The following is a 24,157-nucleotide window of genomic DNA, read 5'->3' as shown; positions in this document are numbered from 1 at the left end:
AAATGTCATATTCAAAAATATTAGTTATCTGTACGCTCGGAATTCGTATTTTAGTTGTTTTTGTGTGTTTTAAATGATAAATTGATATTTGTTTTAGGTGAAATAAATAGTAAATGGAGTTTTACAAATGTCCATAAACTAATGTGTTGTGAAAGTGAGTGATAAACGCGGAAAAAACGTGAATTACGATTGACAGCGGTTTGTTTACCAAATAAGACTCTTCCAAAAAAATAACGGAATATAAGTAATATAATTTTATACTTGTATTTTTTACGTATTCACACACACACTTTTTTGGGAGAACAGAAATAAAACAAAATACAGATAAATATATTATTTATTGCGATACATCAGTGGTGTCACGTGACCGTGACGATGGGTCGCTTGATGGCACGTCGGCCGCGTGTGCGTTTGTCGCGTTGTTGTCTCGTCGCTTCGCGGAACAATTGCTCGCCCTGCGCCGCCTCCGTGTCGCGCTGCAACCACTGCATTGCGTGTAGGTTGAAACCCACCATGTCCTGGGCAAAGGAACTTCTATTACATTCAAACATTTTGCTAGGTTCGACGATTATTCCACTGATATATAGAACGTTCTTAAAGTGACAATTTATACTTCATTTGTATCCTCACTCACATTTATTTCAATTTAGCGAAGTAATTAAGAAAAGTGGCTACCAAGCACTCATAAATAAAGATCGCTCAACAAGCAGCAGGAACAGCGCGAGGCGGCACAGCAGCGCGGCGTGCAGGTATGGAAGTGAAGAGGGCACTCACCCGCAGCTCGGTGAGGCGTACGGTGGCCTTGGCCTGGATCTGTATGAGGTGCTTGCGCAGGGCGCGCGCGTGCGCGAGCGGCGCGCGGTGCACGCGCAGCAGGAACAGCGCGAGGCGGCACAGCAGGCGGCGTGCAGGTATGGAAGTGAAGAGGGCACTCACCCGCAGCTCGGTGAGGCGCACGGTGGCCTTGGCCTGGATCTGTATGAGGTGCTTGCGCAGGGCGCGCGCGTGCGCGAGCGGCGCGCGGTGCACGCGCAGCAGGAACAGCGCGAGGCGGCACAGCAGGCGGCGTGCAGGTATGGAAGTGAAGAGGGCACTCACCCGCAGCTCGGTGAGGCGCACGGTGGCCTTGGCCTGGATCTGTATGAGGTGCTTGCGCAGGGCGCGCGCGTGCGCGAGCGGCGCGCGGTGCACGCGCAGCAGGAACAGCGCGAGGCGGCACAGCAGCGCGGCGTGCAGGTATGGAAGTGAAGAGGGCACTCACCCGCAGCTCGGTGAGGCGCACGGTGGCCTTGGCCTGGATCTGTATGAGGTGCTTGCGCAGGGCGCGCGCGTGCGCGAGCGGCGCGCGGTGCACGCGCAGCAGGAACAGCGCGAGGCGGCACAGCAGCGCGGCGTGCAGGTATGGAAGTGAAGAGGGCACTCACCCGCAGCTCGGTGAGGCGCACGGTGGCCTTGGCCTGGATCTGTATGAGGTGCTTGCGCAGGGCGCGCGCGTGCGCGAGCGGCGCGCGGTGCACGCGCAGCAGGAACAGCGCGAGGCGGCACAGCAGCGCGTCGTGCAGGTATGGAAGTGAAGAGGGCACTCACCCGCAGCTCGGTGAGGCGCACGGTGGCCTTGGCCTGGATCTGTATGAGGTGCTTGCGCAGGGCGCGCGCGTGCGCGAGCGGCGCGCGGTGCACGCGCAGCAGGAACAGCGCGAGGCGGCACAGCAGCGCGGCGTGCAGGTATGGAAGTGAAGAGGGCACTCACCCGCAGCTCGGTGAGGCGCACGGTGGCCTTGGCCTGGATCTGTATGAGGTGCTTGCGCAGGGCGCGCGCGTGCGCGAGCGGCGCGCGGTGCACGCGCAGCAGGAACAGCGCGAGGCGGCACAGCAGCGCGGCGTGCAGGTATGGAAGTGAAGAGGGCACTCACCCGCAGCTCGGTGAGGCGCACGGTGGCCTTGGCCTGGATCTGTATGAGGTGCTTGCGCAGGGCGCGCGCGTGCGCGAGCGGCGCGCGGTGCACGCGCAGCAGGAACAGCGCGAGGCGGCACAGCAGCGCGGCGTGCAGGTATGGAAGTGAAGAGGGCACTCACCCGCAGCTCGGTGAGGCGCACGGTGGCCTTGGCCTGGATCTGTATGAGGTGCTTGCGCAGGGCGCGCGCGTGCGCGAGCGGCGCGCGGTGCACGCGCAGCAGGAACAGCGCGAGGCGGCACAGCAGCTCGGCGTGCGCGCGCCGCTCCAGCAGCGCCGGCAGCAGGCGCACCACCGAGCACGCCGCGCCGAACGGCAGCAGCAGCAGCGCCTCCTCCAGCTCGCTGGCGGGCGTTCGACGAGTTTTATTAGCACAGGTCAGGAGCTCAAATGTAAACGAAGACTGATATTACGGACAATTTAAGTAGTGCCAAATTTGTAAAATTTATCTTCAAGTGTAATGATAGGGTCCGGAAGCTAGTGACAGACTTTCATGACCAACTTCCTCCCGATCGAAACTTCGTATAATGCATAAGGGATTTTTATTATGAATATTCGCGACTGTCAGCTGCGACTTCGTGGGTAGGGTGGGAGCCTCCCCACGCATGGAGAAATTTTTTTTTGTCTTTCCTCTTACCTCAAAATTTGTCGGATTATAATTTACCTAATATCTTGAAGGAAAAAAGCAGCCCGCTGACATATAATCCACCATGCTATGGTCAGCTGACATTACTTGAGAGGAAATGACGAAAAAAAACTTTTTGTTACATGTTTCAAGGTACCAGCTGACAAACTTTCCACCGAGATAAAGCCAGCTGACATTAATTTTCTTTTATAGTAACATGTAAACTATCGCCAAGTAAAGTTGTAGTTGAGAGGAAGTCATAGTAATTATTATTTTTTTTTTAATAATTGATCCACCCCACCAACGGAGTCGCAGCTGACAGTCGCGAATATTCATAATAAAAATCCCTTATTCATTTTACGAAGTTTCGATTGGGAGGAAATGATTGACAGAATTTGTACCTGGCTCCCGGACCAATAGGACAGACTTGCCTACAGACCGCCGGATATTAATAAATGATGTTGCAGTCTTGATTTATTAATAAATATGTATTTTTAAATGTGAACATGCCAGTTTTAGATAATTTATAGAGACGTCTCTTGTGCCTGTAAAATAAATTTCTCGAAAAATTAACTCCATATTAAAAATGATTATTACTTAATAAAAGCAAGTTTAAAATCGATTCTCAAACGATAAGAAAGTAATATGTACACGATTGTAACGTACAAAAGTAGCGCTAGCTCACCTGGAGCGGATCCTGCGCACGGTCTCGAGCAGGAAGTCCTCGGGCGTGTCGCAGCCGTAGGCCGCCATGAGCGCGGGCGGCGGCGCGCCCGGCCCGGCCGCCGCGTGCGCCTCGCACAGCGACACGCACTCCGCCAGCGCGTCCGCCTGCAGCACACGGGGCGTTTTGAAGACGGAACAGTAGGAGTCGTTTCGGATCGAACACTGTTGTAGCTTATGATGCAAACTTAGTTAATTTCGGCTAATCGATCGATGCATCATCAATTCAGTAGAGTATACTGTAAGACGGATTCCGGGTTCGATGAATCGGGTATGTCGTTCGATAAACATCGTTCAATCGAACGTACTGATCCTATTTTAGTTTATAGCTGGTCCATAGCCGCAAATAGAATTTATCTGATACTTACAAATGCCTGTTCATTCAAATTTTTATTAGACACATTGAATTAAAGGTCAATTATGACCCTGCTGTGTTTACGCCAGTAAAGAATATAGCAATCCCCTCTCTTTCCGTGGGTGTCGTAAGAGGTGAAAAGGGATAACATAGTTCCGCTGCCACCTTAAAACTTAAAAAATCGACTGATGGCGTGATTACCATCCAACTGCTGGCTTTGATACACAGGACGAAGACGAGCAGCAGCGTCTTCGGTGCGACAAAACCAACCCGCCTGCCCAGCGGGCAAAACACATGAGTTCACGCCCGCACGATATGATCCCATACATAATATTGTCAAGTATACTTACAGCTTTTTCAGCGCCAATGGTTTTCTTAGTCGGCATGTTGAGGCCTGGCAAACCGGGAACTGGCGCCTGTTAAAACAAACATTGTTTACAATTGAAAAACAATCAAGATTAATTTTTTTAACCGACTTGCAAAAAGGAGGAGGTAACTCGATTCGACTGTGTATATATATATATATATATATATATATATATATATATAATGTTTGTTCGGTGATAACTTCGTCGTTCTTCTTTTTTCGGTGTACCGATTTTGATGATTTAATCGAAAGCCGATATTTATGGTGTGATCATGTTAAAATTTCATCGAGATCTGATTACAGGTTTTGGAGTAATCTTTGATAATGCGTTTTTACTTGACAATTTTGTCGTCTACCTACGTTGTATGTACTTGTCGATGTAATTGAGGTCCGTTTTTTTTCGTTTGCCAGCAAACACAATTATTAATGCTCTCTACCAGCATTTATTTAGACACTTAGTACAAAATTATAATGTAAATAATTCTTTCTCCAGCATGCGGTCACAGACAGCTCGTGTGAGTGCAGTGTAATGTGTATGTCTCGCCAGGCGGTCGCCACTCACGCGCCGCTCGCCCGAGGCCAGCCCCTCGTCCCGCTCGTCGCGGTCGCCCAGCACCAGCGGCTCGGCGGAGCGCGCCAGCAGCCGCAGCGCGCCGTCCGCGCCGCACGACACGGCCGCCAGCCCGCCCGGCCCCACCGCCAGCGCCGCGCAGCCGCCCGCGTGCCCCTGCGACCGCCACTGTCTCAGCCCGACTCGCTTTCGAACGGTATTACCGGAGCGCATATTCACCCGAACGCACGGTATTGCCGGAGCGCACGTTCACATTGCGCGTCGGCGCAGCGGTCACAGCTATGACAAACATTTGTATTGGCCATACAGGTGTTTGCCGTGGTCTGGGTGTTTGCGCAGTCCTTGTGGGTCTCCCCACCGTGCCTCGGAGAGCAAGTTAAGCCGTCGGTCCCGGTTATTATCGTGTACACCTGATAGCTATCGTTACTCATAGTAGGGAATATATCCGCCAACCCGCATTGGAGCAGCGTGATGGATGATCTGATCCTTCTCCTACAGGGGCCTATGCCCAATAGTGGAATATTACAGGCTGAAGCATAAGCGTACATTCACATTTGTCTTTAATACTAATCGTTCTTAATTTACTTAAACTGAAGCTCTACTTTACTTCATCTTGCCCATTGCCTGATCAGTTATCTTTTATTATTGTCATCGCCTCATATGTTTTAAACCAATAAAACTATTATTAAATTGCATGCTATGTTGATTGTAATAAGAATGAACATTGTACACCTTTCAAAGTGTGACAAACATAATCATTCTTATATTGTATCATTCAATTTATGAACCTAATTTAAAAAAAAATAATAATAATTACTAAACAAGCTAGCTGAAGCAGCCAAATCTAATAGCTGTAGTAGCAGTTGTACTGCACGGCCACATAACCATTCTACCACACTTGCACGCCACTCACATCAAACGTGATGATGTTGTCGTAGGTGTCGGCGTCCCACTGCTTGATGCGTCCGTCGCGGGAGGCGGTGAAGAAGTAGTGCGTGCCCGGCACGAACTGCAGCGCCGTCACCGAGTCGTTGTGCGCGAATATCGACTTGTGGCAGTCGCCGAAGTCCACGCCCCAGATCTACACATTAAAATGTTATTATTTTGTTATGTTCACTGCTGTTGGGCATGGTTAGTCTAATTCTTAGGGCATAGTTAGATATGATCTTAAGGTGTTATGATGTTAGATCATCCAAATGCTTTTTAAAGTTACAATAAAATATTATTTTGTAGAACGCAGTACACAATAATGGTCTAAGATGCGAACTAGACGTGATCTTTACCCATCTGCTTAATGGATAAAAATAAAATAATTATCTTCGTTAGTATGTTAAAAATAACTCACGAAAGGATTGGCAGAAAAACCCTTGACCAGGCTATATTATATTAATCAACAGTAGTTTAATTTTTTTCTAATATACTAAAATAAATATAAAATCTTTTTAATCCATCAAGCAGATTGGTGAAGTTCGTTTCTAGTTCGGATCTCCTACTAAGAGCAACTGCAAACTGAACTACTAGTTTTACAAGACAATAAGTAGTAAACATTCTGTAGAATTTTTGTAAGAGTTTTCTCGTCAATAAAAACTAACTAATAAATAGTGTCCATATATGTTTTCACACAAAATTAGACGCACCTTGACGTTTCGGTCGGCTGACCCAGTCGCTATAATTGTGGAGTCGTAGCTGAAGTCTAAGCAATGTACTGGCAACTTGTGGCCATATAGCGACAAATAGAACTGGAAATAAAAAACAATATTTTACACACACGTTAAAACATTGTTTATTAAAAAATAGTACAGAGAAGAAAAAAAATCTTTATCTCGTCAAGTTGTAAATAATTAAATTTTACAGTTACGAATAGCTCACAAACATAAGACGTCCACAAAAATATGACGACGTATGTACATCACACCATAACTATTACATGTATCAAAAAAATAAATAAATAATAGACAACCAGTGACCGAGCTAGCCGATTTCTAACTCGTTCAGAAGTAACAGTAACTACTACTACTTGGCTTATCCAAACCCAAGTATGTAGACAAAATATATAACAAATAGTTGACCCGGAGCCGCCATTATTTTATTTGTAAATATATATATTTTTTTCTTTTATGCAAACCTTGTTCTGACAATAGCGAACACAACAAAATAATAACCATCCAGTTTGGTGCAGTGATTCGGACGATCTCTTTGAAGTAAAACTTTTTTACGCACGCTTGATTTGGAGAGTAAGCTGGTGAATGCGTAACAAGAGCGTTACGACAATTGTGATCGGGCGAGGTGAACGGAAGCTGAGCGGGAGCATAAGTTAGTGAAGATAGAAAGAGAAGACTTACATTTTGTATTACTGTATGAGCTTAAGAAGTTTTACTTCAATCGTGTGGACTATACTAGTTTTTTTTTATTAACTTTTATTTACATACTAGCTGCCCGGACAGACTTCGTTCTGTAAATAGTTAGTAGTAAAAAATTTTTTTTTTTTTTTAATTATTATTATAACCTTCCGTGGGCTTTAAGGAACATACAAAAAATAAATTAGCCGAATTGGTCGAGCCATTCTCGATGTATGCGTTTAACAACATTCATTTTCATTTATATAGATATAGATAGATATAGATATAAACACTGTGGGGGGGAGGTGCTGACCTTGAAGGTGTCGAGGAAGAAGAGTCGCACGGTGGAGTCCAGCAGCGCCACGGCCACGAAGCGGCTGTCGGGGCTCACGCGCGCCGCCGTCACCGCCTCGTCCAGCTGCAGCGTGCGCGTGTGCAGCAGCGACAGCACCTGCGCCAGGGCTGTCGTGTACGTGGTGCACTCATCGGCGCGGATATGGACGATAAACTTCAACTTCATTGCGACATTTTATGGATATCGATGTTTAGGAATGAGTACTTACTCAATGCTTTTTATTTATTTGTATATTTGTACTGAACAAAACTATTCTCTGTTTGCGATCCCTGCAAGGTTTGCAAAAGCACTCACACTCGCACAAATAGCCGTTCTGTGCCAATGCCTATAGTAAAGACTGTACATACGCCTCTTTTGTAGTGTTACCTAAACTCGGATGGATATTTGTAATTGTACAATATTTGTAACCGGTCTGAGCACAAAGCCATGACGTCGATATTTAATCCACATATGTTTTATTTAAACTAGCCAATCATTTTGTGCAAGTGTTACCCGCTCGTCCAGCGCATTACGACAATGTCGGCAAATTCGAAATTGAAGAAAATGTTCGATATGCGGTATCTATTGGAGGTTATCTGTACGGTCTCGGTGTTTGTCCTTGTGGGTTTCCCTACTGTACTGTACTGTATAGCTATCGGTTACTATAGTCGGTAATACATACACTAACCCGTAATGGAGCAGGGTGGTGAATTAAGGTCTGATCTATCTACTACATAACTACATACTTATTTCTACATAAACTTCATTTATGGCATAATAATTTTTATATAATTTAGGAATCGTATGTTATTTTAGCAAGTACTTTATGTACTAATACATTATATAATATAGTAAGGTGAAAGATCACACACCTTGGCTTTAGAATCACTTGTAGTGTCCGGTATAAGTTCAAACTGCCAGAACTTAACAGTCTTATCGGCTCCGCCGGTGTAACACCCACGCTATAATTATAAGAATATAAAAATTATTATCAATATAACAATTACTCTTAAGTCTCACATTAGAGTCACAGTTTATACATCAATATCATCATTAATATTAGTCGCTTCCTGCTGTCTGTATTCTTAGATCTTTAAAAGAATGCAACGGATTATGATGCGGTTTTCTTTAGTAAATAAAGTTATTCCAGAGGAAGTTAAGTTTATTAAGATTTTTTTTATATAAGCAGAAAGACGTCATCCGCATCAGGCAAACAGCAATTTCGTAAGAAATAGCCTTAATTAGAGAAGGTTATTAGTTTGCAAGACAATCACATTGCTGAATGTGCGGCAACCCGTGCAATTGAATTTCGAACGGGTAGTGAAGTCGAAGCGAAAATAATCGTTTTGGAATGTAGGAATCGATCATAATCTGCTGCATAGTGTTGTTTAGGATACCGTCACGTGCATCTCGTAACAATACTTATAAGCCGTTTATTATTCCATCCTCAGGTACAAACTACCGACAGAATAGTGTACTTATTAGAGCTTGTCGGGCCTGTAATAATATTAATGTTGATATCGACTTATTCCATGGGAGTATCAGTACCATAAAAATGGCGATTGTTAAATCTATGATGGAATCTGTGCACACTGGTAACTAACTATTCTTATTTAGCATTATATAGATTTTTTAGTTTCTATATGTGATAGCTTGTTATTAGCTTTTTTTTTATTCATATTCTGTATGAGTTATAGTTATAATAAGCTGTAAGCTATCCAAATAAAAAGAAAAAAAAAAAAAATAAGAGGGGAGACGGGGTACCAGGTCGGGCGTGAGGCCCACGGCGGCCACGGCGGCTGCGTGCGCGGGCACGGCCTCCAGCAGGCGCGCGGCGGGCGCGTCCAGCAGCAGCAGGCGGCCGTCCGCCGCGCCCAGCAGCGCGTGCCGGTCGCCGGGCGCGAACGCGGCGCACGCGGGCCGCGAGCCGGCCGCGCCCAGCGTGTGCAGGCACGCCTGGCTCGACCTGTGCCGCGGCACACGGACTTTCAATATCTATATATTCATGCGTGAAGCACAAACTTTCTATTCTTTTTTTTACGAAAATTGCGCGGATGGAGAGATGGAGTTTGAAATTTCGTACACTTATAGTTTATATAGAGACCAGGGCTATATGTACAATATAGGTAGATTATTTTATCGGAGGTTAAATTTTTGTTATTTCTGACTCTACCTTAATTCCGGTGCTGCGTATGTACAATATAGGTAGATTATTTTATCGGAGGTTAAATTTTTGTTATTTCTGACTCTACCTTAATTCCGGTGCTGCGGTAAGTGTACTCGTGCTCCGTACTGCGACTATCACGCGTTATTTTCGAACAAATTTACGTAAAAACGATCTTTACTGCAAGATCAAAATACGATACGAACTGACCTTTAACGACTGACAAATAGACACTTTTAAACAAAATAACGCGTCAGACGTAATATTCTAATAAAATTAGTAACATTGCGTGCTAGAATATAGGTTTAAAAATTCGAAAAATACCCAAAACTGAATCGGAGCACCCCACTGTCCACGTGGTCTTGGTCTGCCCTACCCCTAGTGTTTTTTTTAAGCCGGAGGCGCAGAGGGAGGGCAACCCTCGCCCGCCGTGCGAAAGCGCGCGAACGAACGCGTAGAGGAGCGAATCGTCGTGTTCTGCATTCCCTCGACGTCAAGAAGTCCAGTGATCCTGATAATATCCCCACCACCTGGATGCATAGTTTGCAACCAATATGCGAGCTTCACGCGCATTCTTTCTGCGTACATTTAAACTGTGGAATGACCTTCCTCAATGAGGTTTTCCCTGAGCGCTAAAATTTGGGAGTTTTCAAGCGTCGAGAGTATAATTTTTTGCTCTAAAGGCCCTGGGCGATGGTAGCCGTTATACATCAGATGGCTTCGTCTGCTCGTTTGCCCCCATTCAGATTAATTCATGTTTCATAATGATTAACTGAATCCCGTAATAAACGATACAGAATGTTATCAACTTTTGGGCGCCAGCTTACCTCGGAAAAAAGAGGATTGCTTTTTGACTTTTGTCATTTCTGAAGTGAAAACCTATAGGCATGTTTTTTTTAATGTTTTTTTTTTCAGGATAAATTTAATTGACATTGTGGATAACATTTTACTAATTTTTGCTTACACTCGTTAGCCCTGTAGTAAGTAGCCGTATCATTGATACGGCTAATACGGCGGTAGCTACGCCCCTGAGCAATGTAGGAAATGTTAAGGAAAAAAAGCCTAATATACCTATTCCAAATTTTGATGGAGTCAGCAGAGGCGGAGAGTATGGCCAAGTTGTCAGAACTTATAGCGACACAACGCGGCTCCCTTTGATGGCCAGGTTGAGTTATCTGCTTCAAGCACCTAACTGCAAATTAAATCTCAATATTAGTGTCATTCAAATAAACATTGAAAAAAATAACTTTTATAGTTCTTTAATTATTATTTTTTTCTTTATCTATAAACTTATTCTTTATATTATTTTATCTTTATCTATAAACTTATTTTCTACAACAGATACACTTGGAAAAAATACTTATTATTGCATTAGAAATTCTTTTAGAATTTTTTAAGGAAGTTGTAGAGGATGTTATATTTGAATAACACATATAGAAACATAAACACACACATATATATATACATATATAAACAAATCATTAGAGACATAACTTTTAAATACTTCTTAAAGCTGTAGACAGGCTTCATAGAACATAATGTTGCTTCATGAGCGGATAAAATCAAATTCTCGAAACTGGCTGCTCCAAATTTTAAGCAAGATATTTCCCGCTGTGCTACCTCAATAAAATTACTTATGACGCCTTCAAATCTTACCTTCATTTCCTTCTGCTATATTCAAACTATGCAGCTCGACGGTGTTGGTGGCCAAGGTGACACCCACACGTAGCTCGCCCGTGGTCCCCAGCAAAAGGCAGGATGATTTTATCTTGGCAGACAGTTTTACAGAGCTTAGTCGACGCACTTCGTCAGATAAAGTGAGGATTTCTGACACATCTACTGCTTCGGGATCAATTTCACCGCTTTCTTTCTGTTTACTGTAAATGGATAAATCAAAGATATTTTTTTTTAATTTTTAAAATTAAAAAATATGTACCTATATATATTCCAAAGTTTTCATTGAAACTATTCAGCTTTATTTTACAGGCAATATAGGCGTAATTTAACTGAGTTAGGGCACAGCAACAAATGTCCTGCTCTAAATCTGAAGCAGCCTGACTTGGGAAGTACCTGGATCTTACAAAAAGAAGATCACAGCTAAATAATATTGCTCTCAAGCAGTTTGTGTTCCTGGGGCGAGTAAGGTGACCAGAGCTCCTGGGCGGATTAGGGGTATGGTCGGAAACGCGTTTGTGTTGCTTCTGTTGTTGCAGTAATTTATAGGCTATGGTAACCACTTACCATCAGGTGAGTCGTATGTTTGTTTGGTTGACCTAGTACTATAAAAAGGCTTATACAGTAGTAGAAACATTGACAATAATAAATAAAACAATGTAAAATACATTCTTATGTGTTGCGTTGTTAGCAAAAAATTATACAAAGAATGCATAGTGAAATAAGCAGACAAATAAAAAAAAAGTATAAATATACTGAACGAATATTACAATTTTTACAGGGCCTAATTTTTGAAAACACATAGATATTGTTACGTGTTAGGGTTCGAAGGATTTAGAGAGAAAGACCTACTGACTCTTTTAGAGACTTTATTTACTAGCACTAGGTCCAACACGAAGCAATTTAAGGAACACTACTTAAGACTTTGAAATTACTGTCGTCCACTTCGTCATTAGTCACTGCTATTTGGATAATATATTGATATACACTTATTTGTTCTACTACTGTAGTAGTGTATAGTTATGTATAATATTATGTATATATATGTGTATATGAGTATGTATGTTTGTATGTGTATATGTTTATATGTATTTATGTGTGTAGTGTATTTATAAATTTTTATATAATACGTTCTGTAATTTTTAGTATAGTTAATACTGTTTGTAGTATGTAGTATGTGTATATGTATGCATCTATGTGTGTATATTTGATTTTATTCTTGTTTTCTTTTATTTTAAGTCTGTACACCCTTTCCGCTTGTTTCACATTATCTCCTCCAAGCTGGTTGTCTGGAAGAGATCGCTGTTTAGCGATAAGACCGCCTGTTGTACATTTCTTTTCTTGAATAGTTTAATAAATTGTAAACTTCTTTTTATATGTACAATAAAGAATAAATTATTATTATTATTATTATTATTATTATTATTATTAAAGCACTAGGTTCAACCACTAAGCATTAACGATGTCCTAAGTCGTAGCCAATGTCGTAGCAAAAATATTGTCTATTAAAGTGGTATATCATTTCGTTAGTATAGTAATGGTATATAATATATAATAGTGGTAGTTATAAAGAAAAATTTTAAGGTTTTAAATTACCAATTAAACAAAAATAGCTTAAATTTTTTAAATCACCCCAACAATTTCCAGTAACATATAACTTACTTCAATTTTTTCCTTTGCTTTTTAATTCTTTTATTCATCCTCACTTTGGCTTCCTCGTCTGAGCAAAATGCAAACAATTCTAAGAGTGAATCGACTCCAAAACACGCTAGTACGCTCTGTCCGGGGTCAGTCACTAGATCTACTACTCTGCCTTTTCCACCCCGGACTAGAGTACCAACTTGATGACATTGTAGGACCTGAATAACAAACAACAATTTTTGTTAAGATACATAATAAATCTAGTGATATATTGATTTTTCAAAAAACAATATACAACAATATACAAGATATCTGGCTTGCTGCATATGCAGTACGAGACATTATTTTGTAATAAACAATGAAGTATTAAAATTGTATTTATTTTATATTCACAAAAGGGATTATAAATAATGCCTGAAACAAAAACTACATGTCAATACTTACTGAGGTGTCTTCAGTATTATCTGCATCTTCGAGTTTAACAATTTCAAGCTGTTGTGTTATTTTATCTTCTTCTTTTACTTTTTCTGTCCAGTTTAGTTTCCACACTCTTAACTCTTGGTCCATACTGCCTGTTACCAAATATCTCTCTTCTTTCAGAAGTACTGCTGACCACACCTTAAATAAATTTTATTGGCTTTATACTAATACTAGCCGACCCGTGCCCACTTCGTTGGGCGTTAATTATTATTATACTAGCTGCCCGGACAGACTTCGTTCTGTCAATAGTAATTTTTTTTTTGTATTAACACCTTCCGTGGGCCTTAAGGAACATACAAAAAAATAAATTAGCCGAGCCATTCTCGAGTTATGCGCTTAACAACATTCATTTTTATTTATATAGATAGCTTCCGCCCGCAGCTTCGCCCGTGTGGATTTCGGACTTCAAAAATGGAGGAGGTTCTCAATTCGTAGGGATGTTTTTTAATATATGGTGCGTATGCAGGTGGTCCCATTGTCCAGTTAGGATCTGATGATGGGATCCTGGTGAAATCGCAGGAACTTCTTAAATATTATAGGCAAACCTATGACGATTTTGGTATTTTTATGTGTAACTTGTTTGTCTGTTTTTAAAAATACGATGATTAGGTATATCATATCATCGTCGAAACTCCCCAATAATGACTATGTTTCCCTATTACTTCGAGGCCAGTGTATCGACTTGGATAATTCTTATTATGTTTGAAAGAGTAAACATTGCAGCTGGTCCTATAGTAACCAGGTCAGGATGTGGTGATGGGAGCCTAGAGTAATTGAAATAACTCCTCGCATATTATAGACACATCCAGTGTTTTAGGTATAGATAAAGAAGTATATATGATGACAAAGATATCTACACATTGTTGATGATGAAGCTGTAAGGTAGGCACCGGATATTTAAAAGTGAATACTTTTTACTTGAAACGTTGTGTATAAGGAATATTTCTATTGAAATATTTCCTTATACACAACGTTCATTACTTCTGACGGATTGTTAGTAAACACAAACAGATTATTTTTACATGTCACCCTTGAAAGGGCAACATATAACTGGCCGTGAGAAAAACATTGATCAGTTAAATCTATTCCTGCAACTTTTAAAGTTTGGCCTTGTGCCTTATTAATAGTAATACCAAAGGCTAATTTGATTGGAAATTGCAGTCTTTTGAATTGGAAGGGTAATTCGGAGGGAATCATCGGTATTCTGGGAATTAAAACAGTATCACCAGTACCACAGCCAGTTAAAATAGTGCATTCGATTAGAAAGTTTTTTAATTTAACTATTTTGAGTCTTGTGCCATTACACAATTTTGGGGGATTTAAATTTCTAAGTAATATCACTGGTGAACCCACTTTTAATATTAACTTGTGTGGAGGAATTCCGGGAGGAACTAAAGAATTCAAAAATTCAGTTGGATAATGTACTGCCTCTGCGGTATCCAAAACTGTATCAACTGAATAGTATATCTGTGATGGTGCTTCAAACTTGGAAATAATTAAATGATTAATTTTATCAACCTGTTCATTAGTAGGTGCCAATATAGCCCTTTCCTTAAACCAACATAAAGTCTTTGTAGTTATATTAGTAATATCGGGATATACGGTCTCAACCAATTCTTCCACATTTTGAACCAAAGCACATAGGTTACTAAGATTGATTTTAACATTTCCGGATTGAAATGCACCATTACCTATTTGAAGTAAGTTATTTGAAAATTGTTTATTGTCTTCACTGGAGGACAAAATTCTCATATTTGTATTAAGTTCACATTTTGTAATATGTGGCCAAAGATAAGATCTTTTGAGTGATGCATTGACTTCGTCAGCTCTAGTCCCCCTTGCTATGACTGGCAAAATTTGACGAAAGTCTCCAGAAAACAAAACGGTGCAGCCACCCATTGGGCAATTTCTGTTGCGTAAATCGCGCATTGTCCTGTCTAATGCCTCAACTGATGCTTTATGGGACATGGAAGCTTCGTCCCAAATAATCAAGCTACAATCCTGCATTAATTTACCTGTTTTACTCTGTTTTGAGATGTTACAAACGCTAGAGACGTCGTCACTGCAAATTTTTAAAGGTAGTTTGAAAGTGGAATGTGCAGTTCGCCCGCCTTTCAAAAGTGTGGCTGCAATACCGGACGACGCCGCGGCAAGAGCAATTTTTCTGTCAGACCTTACTTTTGCTAATAATAAATTAATTATAAATGTTTTACCCGTGCCCCCGGGTGCATCTAGAAAGAACATTTTCCCTTCATTACTATTAACTGATGACAATATTTGGTCGTAAACAATTTTTTGTTCTGGATTTAAGCGATGTTCATCTTGAATTGTCTGTAAGAGTTGGGTGTAATCATAGTCAGTCTCTCGTAAATCCTCGATGTTGTTCATTGCATAAAGATTTGAATTTAACGGCAAGTTAAAACCAAAATCTTTTATACTTTTACCTGATAGAGATTCGACCTCTTTATTTAATTCATTTAAAGCTTCATCAAAAATATTTTGGTCGTACTCTAAATCATCTGATGACAGTTCTTGTCGTCTGCGTTGCAGTATATCTTCGGACATACTTTCCTGATAGTTTTGCCAAAGAAGATGCGGGTCCGTGATTTGGCAGAACGATATCATAATGGCAAAAAGGCACCTAAGTGATTTTGGTGAACAGCATATGGCTGCTTCAGAGAGCGTACTCTCCCAGTGACTGTCATCTTCGAGGAGGCCCATAGCTTTGCAAGCCCCGTGGAATGTGTCGTAAGTTACACCTTCAAAAGTGCGGAGACTTCTAAACGAAGTAGGGCCTTTTATAACGTGGAGTAACAACCGCAAATGAAAACATTCTGCATTATTAGGGTGTACCACGTACACCCTTCCAAGAGCATCTGTTTTTCTCACGCCAGGGTACCCGAGAACTACCGCCCCCTGCTTTCGTCGTTGGAATTTTTTCGTATTTTGATTCCAGGTATAATAGGCAGGCACCTTGTCGTAGGTCAGAGTTTTTGCGAAGTCGTCCTCTGCACATAGTTTGAAAAACGCTGTTAAAGTAGTATCTCTTGGATTATTCACAATGTCATTTACATTATTTTCAGTGAAATACACCCGCTGTCCGTTTTCTAAATGAACAGCGAGGTGTGTGACAGTTGGTGCTCTTTCATGAATATTGAAGGACATAATCCGCCATAGTGCTTCAGAACTACAAATGTAGCGGCCAGATTGAAATTGTTCTACTTCATTTGTAGAATGTAAACTAAACGTAGCCTGGTCACTTCCTTTATTGATGTATTTAGTGACATATTTTATTGATTTCACGGAACTGCAAAGTTCTACATTAACATGCGCCTCGAAAATTTTTAATAATAGTTTATTGTAAGGCACTACCCATCTGTTATCAATTTCGTAATTACGAATAGCAGCCTTGCGTCCTCCTTCCTCTGGTGATAATCTTCTATACTTTGGATAGCCATCATCACCAGTTGAAGTTTGACTCTGATATGGTTTTGGGAATTTTTTTGAACATTTTCCCTCATGCATGCATGGCGAGTTAGGGTTTAAAGCTCCACAGGGTCCGTGAATCATGTTCCTTACCACGATGTCATACAATGTTGGGTCTTCGTCTTGGTCTGGTAATTCTGCCGTTATAACTGTGTCAATTTGGTCGGGCCTGATTTTATTTGTCAGCCACAAAAGCAAATGTATATGTGGCAGCCCACGTTTTTGCCACTCCACCGTATACATGTGACAGCGTGTCGGACCAAATACGTTTACCTTATTTATTAAGTGTAATAGTTTTTGTACTTTTAAATGAAACACACGATTTAAAATGTCATATCGGTCTTGAGGTGTTGCGGTGGAATGCAGATTATCTTTTATTTCTTTCCAATTAGCATTACAGGTCATAGTAATGAAGAGGTCAGGTTTCCCGTAATTCCTGACATAGGTCATGGCATCTTGAGTTTTTTCGTGTAAGTATCTTGGTCCGCCAGTAAAAGATGACGGTAATATTACCAGCTGCCCAATATTGTTTGTCGTTTGTTCATTAGAATGTAAAGCATCCTGTAAGTGTATATAATTTTCTGCGCGTAATTGTGTTTGGTTATTTCGTATAAAAGCTAAACGTTCTGATTCTAGTTTAGCATACTGATCTACAACATATTGATTCAGTAACATTCCGTACCTTAGTAAAACATTATAATGATTATGGCGTTCCATTAAACGATAGCAATAATAATTCATACATGAAACTTTCTTCTGTACTCTGTCTCCTGTAGAAGGATTAACTTGGGGAATATCAATTGTGTATCCGTCTTCACCTCGACAAAACATCAATGGATATTGAAGACTGTCATATGAACGATGTAGTTCGGAAATTTTGTGGAGATTTTCGTCGCGGCTTCGAAGAACGATATCCCTTTTGTCAAATTGTTGTCCAGCAATGACAACTGCTACTTCACTGGTAGAAGGAGCATTATACCGTCCACGGTGTTCACCGTCAGGTGGTTCACCCTGCTGGCATGAATTACTACATTGTAATCTGGGACATCGAGAGAGATACTTTCCATTGCAGTTTTAAAAGATTGTACGTATCTATTATGCAAATGCAACATGTTTTGCAATGACCTGACTATAGAGTTATCAAGTGGTGTTCTTGAATTACTATTACTAATATTACATCGAGTCGTTGCTTGAACTTCAGGATCGGAAATAAAATATATCTGCAAAAACTTATGGTCGTCAGGAACTTGTGGAAGAAGACTACCTGCAAGGTGGTAAACCTGGCCCTGGACTTTAAATGTTGGCATGAAGCCGTTTTCAACTACTCGTTGACTTTTGAATGAAGTCATCTGGAACGCATTATTATACCGCCGAATATGACGCATAAATTCTGTATGCTTTGGATGACTTTCATCAAGTAGAGAATTTAAAGGTTCAGGTGGAGCACCTATTTCATCTAATTTTACCTTACCATTTGAACAACATAAACCTTTTGACTCATCTTTCCATCTCAGTGCCGAACAGTATTGACAAACAATGGAAGGAGAACCTATACAAACGATACGATAATTTTGATAATCAATTGTTGTACTGTAATTCATTGCCGAGTACTCTTTATTGGACCATCTATTATTATTTTGTGTTCCATTAGTTGGCATATTATTCCTAAAATTTATGTGCCGAATACGATCGTTTTGTAGTCGGAGTTGTCTTCTCTCAGATGTTTCAGTTTCCATTAAAGCATTGTGTCTATCACGATCTAAAGATAAACGTAGGTTACGTTCAGCAGAGGATTCGCGTAGCCTCTGAGAAACATGTCTTTCGCGATCTAACGACAAACGTAAATCACGTTCCGCCGAGGATTCGCGCAGTCTTTGCGAAACATACCTTTCACGGTCCAACTACAAACGTACGTTACGTTCAGCAGAGGATTCGCGCAGTCTTTGTGAAACATGTCTTTCACGGTCCAACGACAAACGTACGTTACGTTCAGCAGAGGATTCACGCAGTCTTTGTGAAACATGTCTTTCACGATCTAACGACAAACGTACATCACGTTCCGCCGAGGATTCGCGCAGTCTTTGCGAAACATACCTTTCACGATCCAACGACAAACGTACGTTACGTTCAGCAGAGGATTCGCGCAGTCTTTGTAAAACATGTCTTTCACGGTCCAACGACAAACGTACGTTACGTTCAGCAGAGGATTCACGCAGTTTTTGTGAAACATGTCTTTCACGATCCAACGACAAACGTAAATCACGTTCTGCCGAGGATTCACGCAGTCTTTGCGAAACATACCTTTCACGGTCCAACGACAAACGTACGTTACGTTCAGCAGAGGATTCGCGCAGTCTTTGTGAAACATGTCTTTTACGATCCAACGACAAACGTGCGTTACGTTCCGCAGAAGACTCTCGCAGTCTTTGCGAAATATGTCTTTCACGGTCCAATGATAAACGCAGTTCTCTCTCTTCATTATTTTCACTATTCCGATTCAAACGAAGTCTTTTAGCAGCAGACGTACTGCGTCCTATATTTGGCCTTCTTCTCGGCATGATTATCTACCTAAGTTTAATAAGAAATTGAATAAAGAGGTACTTAATAGAAACAGTTTAATGAATCTAAATAATATTTATTTACAACAACTTCCCTACAACACCCAAGTAACAAAAAAGTAATATACATGAACTTAAATAGACTCACGAAAATTATTTACAAAAATCTATTTATAACAACTAAGTACGGAAAAGTAAAGTACTTGGTTATTTAAAAAGTAACGAAAGAACCAAACGAAAAGAAGAAAGTAAACTGAAAGGTTTCTTACACCACCTACTAAGTATGAAAATAATTAATTAAGGAATATACATGAACTTAAATAGACTCACGAAAATTATTTACAAAAATCTATTTATAGCAACCAAGTACGGAAAAGTAAGGTACTTGGTTATTTAAAAAGTAACGAAATAACCAAACGAAAAGAAGAAAGTAAACTGAAAGGTTTCTTACACCACCTACTAAGTATGAAAATAATTAATTAAAACTAACAATAGCATAATAATAGGAACCAATAGCAAGATTTAATGCCGAACAGCAATACCCGTAGTAAGCCGATGACAGTCGATATACGCAATGCGTTCAGTTGCTACCAAAGTCTGTTTACTATGGCGGATCGCGCGCTACATCGCCCGGTTAATATAGCTTGAGCAGGCGGTCGAGCGATGCGGGGCAGAGGGGATGGACTCGCCGTAGGCATCTCAATGCTCGCCAAGCATTAAAAATGTTTCGCTACTAATTACTTCTAACAACGATATCTCAAAAACTATTCATCTGATTGATTTAGTGTTAAGAGCAATTTTAATCTGCATTAAATGACTAAGCTAACTAACATATTCATTTGGATAAGGATTAATACCGAACTAAAGAAAATAGCTTTGAAAATAACGTAATGTTTTTAATTAAAAATGTTAACATAAAAGTGGTTATTGTAAGTCAACCGTAAGAGATAGAGATATGCTATCGCGGACTTTTTTGTAGCATTTTTATAGATTTTGAATTCTCTAGTACATTACATAACTGTATCTTTGCTAGTTTACGCGGCGTTCGCGTGGAAACTTCCCATTTGGCGAGATTTTTTGCGACCTCTTCAACATTTGTCGCCGTATTTCAGCTAATTTACATAAAAGCATAATAAATTATATACCTAAACCTTCCTCAAGAATTACTCTTTCTATTGTTGAAAACCGTATAAAAATCCGTTCAGTAGTTTTCGAGTTTATCGCGTTCAGACAGACAGGAGGACAGACAGGAGGACAGAAAGACGCGGCCGGGGGACTTATTTTTATAATAAGTATAGATTAACCAAATAACATACTTTAAAGAACAAATTTTATAGCACTTAAATAAATAATATGTTGCTCCCGTGTATTTATTATTTTAAATTACAGAACCAAATAACATACTTTAAAGAACAAATTTTATAGCACTTAAAAAATAAATATTATGTTGCTCCAACGCCATCTATCAAAAATCGAGAAAACGTCGTCGATAGACTTAAAATAAGACTAAATTAATAACGTCTGTGGCGACATCTATCGCGCGAAATACGAACGACTACAAACTACGTAATTAGAGAAAACTGACGTATGCTACATCGCGCTATCAGAGTTTTCAAAGTGAATAAGTATATATACAAGATCCCGACAACAACCGTCGGGGCGTAGTAGCCCGCCAGACACAACACCCGTCTGGTGGAGGATCCTCCCTTTTCCTCGCGCTCCTAAACTGGTGACCCCGACGTGATTCTTCACACTACGTTTCACACGCATCCCTAAACTGGTGACCCCGAGCATGAACATCAGCGCAACCTTCATCGTCATCATCACTTCCTCAAGCTTTCGAGCAGCGAGTAGCATCCAGCATATCTACGGCTTCAGCCAGCCAGCATCTACGGCTACTACGGGTATCCTGACCACCAGCATGCAGCGGACGCGCATTCCTGGTCATCACCCACAGCCTTCTCAGCGACTTTGGCACAGCACACTGCACTTCGGCCGGTCAGCAAGCAGAGACGCACTTCTCTCCTGGTCGACGCAGCAGCAGCCACTACGCAGCACTGCACCACTCCGACTCACTGGAGCATATGCAGCATCACCGCAGACAGTTCCGACTCACCGTGAACTATGCGGCATCTGGTTCCGACTCACCGGAACATTCCACTGGCCCGGCAAGCATCACAAGATGAATGGACGACTTAACCTGCTATCGACCTCTGGTCTCGGAGGGGAGTGATGTGGCGACATCTATCGCGCGAAATACGAACGACTACAAACTACGTAATTAGAGAAAACTGACGTATGCTACATCGCGCTATCAGAGTTTTCAAAGTGAATAAGTATATATACAAGATCCCGACAACAACCGTCGGGGCGTAGTAGCCCGCCAGACACAACACCCGTCTGGTGGAGGATCCTCCCTTTTCCTCGCGCTCCTAAAACGTCGAAAGACTAATAAATAGAATTGTTTTCTAATAGCGATTGATGACGCTAGTTTATTTACCGTTTTGATATTATATTTTAATCTTTTTCTTATTTACTGAATTTTTTGTTCAATTACAATAAAATATAGCCTATGTCACTCCTGAATAGTGTAGCTTTCTGTTAGTGAAAGAATTTTCATGATCGGATCAGTATTTGCGAAGATTACCCCCTACATAGAAACAAGGTTATAAACTTTACCTCTTTATAATATTAGGATAGATATAATTTATAAAAATATATTTAAAATTTTAGCTTGACTATTGGTAATATTTTAATTTAAAGAAACTTTTAGAACAATGAAGGTGTTGAAGCATCAGGCTCAACTTCGCTTCAAGACGCGGTTGCTTTTATTTTTGGTAAGGCGTCAACTAAACGATAGTGATGGTGAGCAAAAATTATTTAATATATTGCTAGTTCTGCTCAAAGTAAGATCTCAGTCCTTTATTTTAATTTCCTTGGATTCCTGAATTTTTAAAACCCCCTGCACGCATAGAAGGTATATGGAAATTTTCATTTTAGAAGGTTATTTCTATTAATTTTTATTAAAAAAAATCTTTTATGTTAATTTCTGGAATTTAAATTTTGAACAAAACTAAATAAGTAATAACACATTATGGCGTAAATCTCTCATATGCTCAATAAGTTGTAACTTATTAGCTTTTTAATTTCTATTCAGTATTAGATAAAGTTGTAAGCCGTAATTTATCCAAATAAAATAAATTAAATGCATTTTCTGGGTAGGTAATTAGGCACTAACCTCCATTTGATGTCCACCAAGAGTCTTGAAACAATGCTTAGTTTCAATATCCCAAAATTTTATAAAAGTATCTTTGGAAGAACTTATAATACAATTTCTTCCGTTGATAAAAAGAACACTTGTAATCACACCCTTGTGTCCACTGAATCGTGCTTTGCCAGTCTCTGATACCACATCCCATAGAATAACTTCAGTGTCCTGAAAAAGTTGATAAATTTTTTAATACTTCTAAAGTAACTAGTAAAACCTAAATTACAAATCAGTGATTCATATTAATACATGGCACATGAAATAGATATCCATAGATTTTTATATATAAAAGAAATATGGGTTAATACTACCTTAGTAACACACTTTGTATATTTCAGTATAGTTTCAGTTTGTATTTTTGTTTATTCATGGCTTCTAACTACAAGAGCAGATATTGTATCAGACAAGTCCTAGTAGTGTTGTTGTCTTTACATATCAAATATGTTTAAAAACTAATATTAAAAAAGTTATTTATTTATTTATTTTATTTATTTATTCTTAATGTGCACCGAAATATAAGGAAAGATGCAATACAAGATGTAAAAAGGCAGTCTTATCGCTTAAGAGCGATTTCTTCCAGATAACTTTTAGTTGCAGGACAAGATACAGTAGCAGTGGTTAGAATTGTGTTAAAAATACAGTCTTAAATAACTATTAATAATCCCTACGTTTTGCAATACTATTTAGTAAGCCAGAATAATTTATATAAATAGAACTGATTTATTAAAATGTCTGTATACTGTAGAACTGTTGAACAACTGCACTAAATTATGTCATACTTTTTTTTTTATTAAAAAAATCTTTATGACAAAAAAAAAATATATTGGACCATGAAGTTTGCCAGATAGCCAGTATAATATAAAAAATTCACCTTTGAACCTGATACAATCCTATGTCCTTGCTCGTCATATTGCAAACAAGTAACGGCAGACTTGTGTCCCGCGAAAACACAAACAATTTCATTGTTTATTAACTCAAACACATTTATATTTCCATCGACATATCCTACTGCCACGTGGTTGCCGGTTGGACTAGCAGCTATCTGGGACACCATTACATTTTCTCCCGGTATTACTTGCGCCTAAAATGTCAAAAACCAATTAAATAATTAAACATATTTTTTTATATATTATCATCAAAATAAAAAAACTACAAAAAATATTTAGTAGTAATTTTGTAAATTATTACTCATCTATCAAACCAAAAACAATAGTTGGTGTGATTTGAATTAACTCAAAATCTATACAAACAGTACTACTAATTATTTTATGTAATTAGTTAAGCAAGGTTTAAGTTATATTTATAATTTGTTTAACCTTTTCTCCTAATCTCATGTCCCAAATAATAACATGTTCACATGCACCAACAGCAATATATCTTCCACTTATTCCATTTAAAGTAACATGAGCACTATTACAATCAGGACTTGCTATAACATTAAAAGTACCACTAGGAACATAGCGTAAGTATTGCTTGGTAAGACCCATTTTTAATAAATATTTTAACAGCAAAAAATTAACTCTTTGCAAAAGCTTTTAGATAACCAAAAAATGTGTAATAATATCTAAATATCACGTTGTTTCAACGTTGTTTTGTTTCTCTGACATTCCATAGTTG

The 24,157-nt window shown here is 39.9% G+C and overlaps 1 protein-coding gene across 2 annotated transcripts; it reads right to left on the bottom strand.

Annotated features, from left to right (window-relative positions):
- Positions 1-323: 323 nt before the first annotated feature.
- Positions 324-24,157, bottom strand: LOC123657038 (WD repeat-containing protein 3). Of its 2 annotated transcripts, XM_045592637.1 has the most exons (17): positions 23,857-24,157; positions 23,412-23,621; positions 22,511-22,708; positions 13,193-13,366; positions 12,770-12,966; positions 11,090-11,310; positions 10,505-10,625; positions 9,034-9,235; positions 8,142-8,231; positions 7,249-7,386; positions 6,234-6,335; positions 5,510-5,677; positions 4,588-4,752; positions 4,009-4,074; positions 3,266-3,411; positions 2,077-2,299; positions 324-518 (listed from the first exon to the last, which is right to left on the bottom strand). In XM_045592637.1, exons 1-17 carry the CDS (start codon positions 24,025-24,027, stop codon positions 360-362), a joined length of 2,751 nt encoding a protein of 916 aa, XP_045448593.1. In that variant the 5' UTR covers positions 24,028-24,157; the 3' UTR covers positions 324-359. The 2 variants fall into 2 exon arrangements, 1 of the variants encoding a protein (XP_045448593.1); XR_006743641.1 differs by lacking the exons at positions 2,077-2,299; positions 3,266-3,411; positions 4,009-4,074; ... (11 more) ...; positions 23,412-23,621; positions 23,857-24,157 and adding an exon at positions 775-894 and having other exon boundaries at positions 426-518.

The sequence above is a fragment of the Melitaea cinxia genome, chromosome 10, assembly GCF_905220565.1.
Source record: "Melitaea cinxia chromosome 10, ilMelCinx1.1, whole genome shotgun sequence".
NCBI classification, from domain to species: Eukaryota; Metazoa; Arthropoda; class Insecta; order Lepidoptera; family Nymphalidae; genus Melitaea; species Melitaea cinxia.
Note: the sequence above shows the minus strand (reverse complement) of the source record. Positions and strands in the feature narration are given on the sequence as shown.